Raw genomic sequence first — 8,314 nt, forward strand, 5'->3', positions numbered from 1 at the left:
AGCATGGCAACGATTGTGAGGTTGGCCCAGGATGGGGCAGTGTTTCGTTCTGTTGTACATAGGGTTTCTATGAGTCGGTTCTGACTCGATGGCACCTAACAATAACAACAACAATACACAGAAATATTGTCTTCACTAATATTTATTTAGTAGCACTATATAGAGGTGCTTTGAAGTTTGCATATGCCACATAAAGGTGATCTATAAATTCTTTGATACCAAAAGGATTTTGTAAAAAATTTGATGTTGTAACAAAGTAAAGCTAAAATGTATGAAAAATTAGCCCAGTGTAGATTGTCTATCTTTGATATGTTAAAGGATAATATGCTCTTTGAAGACAGGGGTTGATTCCTTGCTGGGTACTCCTTGATGACATTGGTTTTGCTGACAGACTCTCCTGGGTTTTAGGCCTGGGAGAAGACTTTGGTTTGCTGAAATATTCTTCGATGGGTATTTTCATCTTATGTCTTCTTATAAACAATGGAGGTTTAGACTCCGCCTCTGAAATAGAAAGACACTAAATAAGACCATACTGTGATTGAGATATACAATATAGCATTTGCTATACTTTAGTCACACATGATATATGAAATTATATAAAACGTAGGTGAATCAAATATACCCAAAATTTATAAAACTATATATGTTCTCAATTTTCCTTTCTTACCACCTTGTCATCTCCAATGAACTATTTGTTTTGTAACATGCAGGATATGTTCTTTCACTCTAAGAAACCAACATGATTTTGGTAGTAATGCTTTAGCATGATCATGGGTAAGGTTGGTAGGCAAGGATGGGGCTAGTAAGAGAAAGGAGAAATATCTGTGGTCCTGATGGACAAAATAAAAGAATAGACAAGCAGGTTAAAACAAGTCTGTTGTATTCATAAGGTCTTCCCAAGGCGTGCATGATTATAGATTTTTTGGGAGATACAGAATGTCAACAATGGAAAGAAAAGTGTATAAATATATTTTTAAAATTAAGTATCCAAATAGAGTAAAATATATTTGTAGCCTATAGGTAAGACATAAATTTGAGTAATTGAAACTATAACTGTCATGACTTTATAGTCCAACAGGGAGGAATTTGGTAGGAGAGGCAGAATGGACTAGCTTTGGAGTGTTAGGATGAGAGCCTATCTTCTAATTTCTAAACTATACTTAGTAGCAGAGACAGCCACTTTGGGGTTAGGTTAGTCCCAGAATGAGCCTACTAAACCAACTAGGGTCTAGAATGACATGAGGAACTCAGATTAACTACTATTAATTCCTGGCAAAAAGGGAATTTGTAGATACACCAAGACAGACTTTTTGTTTGAGGTTTGTAGATATAATGTATAGCTATTGCTCTATTGTCATTATTGCTATGTTTATTTTGGAGCTTTGCTTTTGTTGTTAAACACTGTGGAGTCCGTTCCGACTCATAGTGACCCTGCATAGGGTTTCCGAGGAGTGACTGATGAGTTTGAACCACCGACCTTGCTGTTCAAACCGACCTTTTGGTCCAGTGCATTATCCTATTAGATGTTGTCAAACCCACTGGGATGCTTTAATTGGGCTATTCTGAACCAAGGTAGGATTTCCCACAATTCTTGATTCTCACTGTCTGAATCGCAGGCTGAGGCAAATGTACACAGGGGATAGGCATCTAGTGGAGGTATAAAATGATTACTCTCTATTGTATTCCACATAGCATATAGACCATCTACTTATAACTGATTCCATCCCACTATTTTCTTTGGTTGTCATTGTTACTAGTGAACATCAGTTGGTTTCATGATAGGTAGTCTGTTAAGAATCAAAACTCTAAGATTATTATCATCTTATTGGCTCAATCCAGGGCTTCTCCTGTAGTTGGATTGGCGTAACAAATCTATAGTTTTATAGCTTATAGAATATTTCACTCTAATAAACAAACATGTCCTTCTGGCTTGCTTCTCAAAGACTGGTTATCCCTGATGAGGCTCTTTGCCTTTTAAATTAATGTTAAGTTTATCTCTATGAAAACTTAAGTAATGCTGTTCCTTAAGCGTATAGCTGGGAATCACTATTTTATTGTTTTTCCTTTAACACCACAGATCTTTAAAATCTGCACCTCTAAATAGTTAGATACTTACTGATTTCCTAATACCAATTTAGTAATTATCACAAACTGTACTTAACCTTTAGGTACTTCCTTATTTCCTTCAGATCCTTGGCTTGACACTCTAAACCAATTAGAGAAAGAGAAAATGAATTTCACAGATATATGCAAACATTGTCTATAGACTTCGCTGTCATTAAAAGTTATGTGTATATACACCTCTTCTCATCAACTATCTTGTTATGCAATATTTCACATTTATGACAGTAGTAAAAACAATCTCTAACTATTTTCACATTAAACAGCATGTCTGGCAGTAACCAATGTCAAGATATGAGGCACTGTTAGTTGTATATTTTGTTAACTATTCAACTGTGATGGTTAGGGTTATGAGTCAATTTGGCTGGACTGTGATTCTGAGTGGTATGGCAATTGTGTGATTCTGTAATTTAGCAGTTCTTTAAATATGTAATTTGACAATTATGTAGTGATGTAGTTGTCTTTCATTTTGGCATACATTGATTGTTGTATAATAGTCTGTCTCTGGGATCTAACCATATCGATAAATGGAAAGAGGGTGTAATCTTCTAGATGCCATCCCAAGTCTTTGTTTTTCAATGCAGACAGTTTAAATTTTACTTCCCTGTGACTGTGGGAAATATCTAAACTGTATATTCAATATGTCACTAAGGTAGAGAGACTGACCCTTTCCATTTCTTCTATTACGGAAACATTAGAGATAAATTACAATTCACAATTGTCTTCTGCTTTTTAAAGTGACACGTTATGTTTTTTGAATGTTTATTTTCTTTGATGTTTAAGCTTTACCCAAATTTTAATTTTAAAGCAATTAGATTTCCTCTCCTAGTTTAAAATAACATCTTACATTATATTTTTTCACCATGATATTTTACATAAAAGGTTTAAGAACTAGTTCTACTGAAATAATTTCCATCCCTCTTAACTCTTTTTCCTTATGACAGCAGCCAGGAGTATGTTAAAAGAAAATTAACTGAAGCATTTAATTTTATTCTTGAATGATTCTATGCAATCAAGTGGTATTATTGTGATATAAATTTTAAAAAAATATACAACTAACAACACAATTTGGTATCTTTTCCTGCTTCTATTTTTAGTTGAACTAAAAGAAAAATATAATAATGTTTTTACGTTTCTGCATGGCTACTCTTGCTTTGTCCTCATAGATAGGGAATTTTTCTCAAGAAGACAGGTTGTTAGGTAAGGAAGACATACCAGCACAAGTTGTCATTAAGTAGATTCTGACTCATGGTAATCTCATGTGAGGCAGAGTAAAACTAACTGTGACCCACCGAGTTTTTCAATGGTTGATTTTTCAGAACTACATCACCAAGCCTTTCTTCTGAGGCACCACTGGGTAGATTTGAACCTCTAACCTTTTAGTTAGCAACCTAATACATTAACCTTTTGTACTGCCTAAGGACTCCAAGGAAGGTATGTTGTTGTTAAGTGTTGTTGAGTCAGCTCCGACCCATAGCGACCCTGTATAGGATTTCCGTGGAGTGACTGGTGAACTTGAACTGCTGACCTTGCAGTTCAAACCGACTTTACAGTCCAGCACAACACCACACCAGGATATAGCCCCTGCCCAAATGCTATGAACAGCAGAAATATAAGCAATTCTCATATTGTATTTTATAACAATGAAAGAAAACAAATATACCCTGTAGTCATTTCCTGAATAAAAGGAAGATTAAAAAATCTCAGTATGTTTAGTGCTTTGAAAGACAGTGACAAGAGAATTCAAAGTCTTTATATACCATATGCCCTCTAAGCAGTCATGCTTAATCAGTCTAATTACCTGATTGGTCCATGCCCTTCCCTAGATCTGGTCAGCATTTTTGATTTTGCAGGAGAATGTGGAGGCGATTTAACTATAGGTGGCCTCCCGGTCTCTGCTGCTGGTTCTGTTGAAATGTTTCTTTGGCGGTGAGTCAACAAGTTTATCTCAGCCAGCTCGGCATGAACCAAAGCCGAGACCCACTCTTTTTCTGATTAAAAAGAGAACAAGAGGCTTTGTAATGTTCATGTTGGCTACAAACAGGATTAGTTTTTTTTACCCAGTACCTCAATGTGAAGAGCTGGTAATCTAAATTCTAAGTTGTTGTTAAGTGCCGTTGAGTCAGTTCCGACCCATAGTAGGTAGACACATGTAATTGTTAATTTGATATATCAATTTGGCTAGGCTATGGTGCCCAGTTGTTTGGTCAGACACTAGCCTAGAGACTGTTAAAAGTGGTTTGTTTTTGTTGCTGTTAAGTACCATGGAGTCGGTTCTGACTCATAATGAACCTGTACCAGGGTTTCTGAGGCTGCAAATCTTTATGGGTGCAGAAAGCCTCATCTTTTTCCCACAGAACAGCTGGTAGTATTGAACTGCCGACCTTGATGTTAGCAGCGCGATTCATAACCACTACGGCTACCAGACTAAAGCAGTTGGTCATAATGTAGGTGAGCCTTATTTAATCAGGTAAAGATTTTAAAAGCAAAAGGGGAATTTTCCTAAGTTGTGTTCTGCCTCCAGACTATAAATCGGCATGTATCTCCTGAAAAGTTGTGAGAAATGCAGAAAAATGCAAATTATCAGGCCTCACCCCAGAATTGTTACCTTAGTCAGTCTGATGACCAGCTAGGTTTGAAGACAGCTGCCCTATACCACTTATGGTTTTCCCATTTAAAACTCACATGTGCTTTCACGGAATAAGCCAGAACTGGATATTGACTGAGTTGATGGGGTTTGGGTGGGAAACTTGGGATTTGGAATTCTAACAGCTTGTGCTACTGCCATCCATATCTAATTAAGGAAAGAGATAAGCTCTTACCTAAGGGTTCACAGAAGACCGGAGAATGTGCTGGGGTTAGGATGGGGAAAATTGAGTGGATGGGCTTTGTAGGAGAAGCACAGATCAACTTGATCTCAGAATAAAGCCCTCCCAGAACACAAGTGTTTCACATCACCCAAGTGAGTTCAATTTGGGGCATATTATTTTGGGTTCATTGAGTTACTTGTATGCATGTGACTGCGTATGCAAGACTGCAATGTCTTGTTGCAATATAATAATAGTGCAACATTATCTTTGCACATCTAAAGTGGAAGATTTCAGTTATTGCTAGTTTCCCAGTTTCTGACAATAAATTCAGCTCAGTGTTTGTAAATGCTTATCCGAATCTCACCTTCTGAACTTGCGTGAAGCAGCCACTGAAGAACCTCTGCCAGTGAATCAGTATGCAAAATCTCACAGAGCTTTGCTAGGATCTGACAGAGAACATTAGAGTTATATCATGAGCAAATAAACAGTGCAAGGTTTCCTTTACATTCTCCAGAATCTGATCCTCCCAAAATGTCACACTGTATATGAGGCTCGAATAAGTCAGTTGGAATTTCAGCTGGAGAGCCAGATTCCAAAGAGTACACAGTAGAATCTTAGCACAAACAATATTTCCTACACAAGTTTAGGTTAGGCAATGCAGTATGTTTCTACTGTTCTGTCTGTTCAGTTACAACATCTTCTGGCAGGAGGAATTTACTTTCCTTGTTTTGAAAAACTGATCCTTTTCAAGTGAAACATGAGCTGCTAGTCATACAACTGTACACATCTATACTACTCCACTCTATATTTAGGGCTAGGCGTGAGACGTGTTTCAGCACTGCATCAGTTTGTTGAAACATTTCAATTTGTACTCTGTCAATTCCTGGAGTCTTGTTTTTCACCAATGCCTTCCATACAACCTGGAGTTCTTCCTTCAATACCATTGGTTTTGATAACATGCTACCATTTGAAATGGTTGAGCATTGACCAGCTCTTTTTGTACAATGACTTTGTGTATTCATTCCATCTTCCTTTGATGCTTTCTTTATCATTCAATATTTTGCCCATTATTGTTCTTGTTAAGTGCTATTCAGTTGATTCCAACTCATAGTGACCCTGTACAGTGTTTTGGAGCTTAAATTCTATATATCCATCTGCCTACCAATGTCACTTTGTCATATTGTGGTGGCTTGTGAGTTGCTGTGATTCTGAAAGCTATGCCATCAGTATGTTAAATAACAGCAGAGTCACGCATGGTGGATAGGTTTCAGATGAGCTTCCAGATGAAGACAGACTAGAAAGAAGGAGTGATGAACTACTTCCGAATATTTAGTCACTGAAAACCTTATGATTAGCAGAGAAACATTGTCACATATAGCGCTGGAAAATGAGCCCCTCAGGTCGGAAGGCACTCAAAATGTGGCTGGGGAAGAGCTGCCTCCTCAAAGTAGAGTTGACCATGATGACATGAATGGAATAAAGCCCATAGGAAAAAAGCCTGCGGGACCTACATTGCTGATGGGGCACAACTCAAAATGAACAGAAACAGCTGTAAACATCCATTAAAAATCAGAGCATGGAATGTGCAAAGTATGAATCTGGGAAGATTGGAAATTGTCAAAAATGAAATGGAATGCATAAACATTGATATCTTAGGCATTAGTGAGTGAAAATGGACTGGTATTGGCCATTTTGAATCTGATGACCACACATGGTTTAATATGCCGGAAATGACAAATTGAAGAGGAATGGTATTGCATTCATTGTCAAAAAGAATATATTCAGATCAGTCATGAGGTACAACGCTGTCTGTGATTAGATAATATCCATGCACCTACAGGGAAGCCCAGTTAATACCACAATTATTCAAATTTATTCACCAACCACTAACTAAAGCCAGTGAGGATGAAATAGAATTCTACCAACTTCTTCAATCTGAAATTGATCAAACATGAAATCAAGATGTATTGATCATTAGTGGTGACTGGAATGCAAAGGTTGGGAGCAAAGAAGAATCACTAGTTGGAAAATATGGCATTGGTGATAGAAATGATGCTGGAGAATGCATGACAGAATTCTGTAAAATCAATGATTTGTTCATATCAAATAGTTTATTTAGACAGCATAAGAGACCAGCTATACATATGGACCTCACCTGATGGACTACATAGAAATCAAATTGACTTCATCTGTGGAAAGAGACAATGGAAAAGCTCATATCATCAGTGAAAACAAGGCCAGGGGCAGACTGTTGAACAGACCATCAATTACTGATATGCAAATTCTAACTGAAGCTGAAGAAAATGAAAACAAGTTCACGAGAGCCAAAATATGACCTTGAATATATACCACCTGCATTTAGAGATCATCTGAAGAACAGATTTCATACATTAAACACTAAAGAGAAGACCAGAAGAGTTGTGGGATGACATAAACAGCATAATACATGAAGAGAGCAAAAAGTCATTGAGAAGACAAGAAAGAAGGAAAATGTCAAAATAAATGTCAAAAGAGACGCTAAAACTTGCTATCCAGCATAGAGATGCTAAAGCAAATGGAAGAAATGAGGAGGTCCAAGAGCTGAACAGAAAATTTCAAAGATCAGCTTAAGAAGATAAAGCCAAATATTACAACAAAATGTGCAAAGATCTGGAATCAGAAAACCAAAAAGGAAGAACATGTTCAGCATTTCTCAAGCTGGGGGAACTGAAGAAAAAATTCAAGCCATGACTTTCATTATTGAAAGATTCTCTAGACAAATTATTGAAGATGGAAGGAATACACAAGAGTCACTATATCAAAAGGAAATGGTTAGTTTTCAACCATTTCAAGAGGTAACTTATGATCAAGTGTGAATACTACTGAAGGAGAAAGTCCAAGGTGCATTGAAGGAATTGGCAAAGAGCAAGGCACCTGGAATTGATGGAATAAAAATTTAAATCTTTCAAGAAAGTAAGGCGACACAGGAGGCACTCACTCATCTTTGCTAAGAAATTTGAAAGACAACTATCTGGCTAACTGATTTGAAGAGATCCATATTTGTGCCCATTCCAAAGAGAGGTGACCCAATGGAATGCAGAAATCATCGGAAAATATCTTTGATATCCCAAGCGAGTAAAGTTTTACTAAAGGTAATACAGAAACAGCTACAATCATACATTGACAGAGAACTTCCAGAGGTTCAAGCCAGATTCAGAAGAGGCCATGGAACGAGAGATATCATTGCTGATGTCTGATGGATCTTGGCTGAAAGCAGAGAATATGAGAAAGATGTTTACCTGTGCTTTATTGACTATGCAAAGGCTTTTGACTGTGTGAACATGACAAGCTATGGACAACAGTACAAAGTATGAGTAATTGTACTCATGAGGAATCTGTACCTG

General features: G+C 37.1%; 1 protein-coding gene across 1 annotated transcript in view; it reads right to left on the minus strand.

Moving 5' to 3' along the window:
* Window positions 1–298: 298 nt before the first annotated feature.
* Window positions 299–8,314, minus strand: part of LOC102818369 (chromosome unknown open reading frame, human C4orf17) — a 41,309-nt gene continuing 33,293 nt past the window's right edge. The window contains 4 exon segments of the mRNA XM_006876380.1: window positions 299–501; window positions 2,163–2,206; window positions 3,923–4,112; window positions 5,296–5,377. Of these exon segments, the coding sequence (XP_006876442.1) occupies window positions 299–501; window positions 2,163–2,206; window positions 3,923–4,112; window positions 5,296–5,377 (519 nt within the window).

This window comes from Chrysochloris asiatica, unplaced genomic scaffold (genome assembly GCF_000296735.1).
Source record: "Chrysochloris asiatica unplaced genomic scaffold, ChrAsi1.0 scaffold00377, whole genome shotgun sequence".
In the NCBI taxonomy this organism is placed as follows: domain Eukaryota; kingdom Metazoa; phylum Chordata; class Mammalia; order Afrosoricida; family Chrysochloridae; genus Chrysochloris; species Chrysochloris asiatica.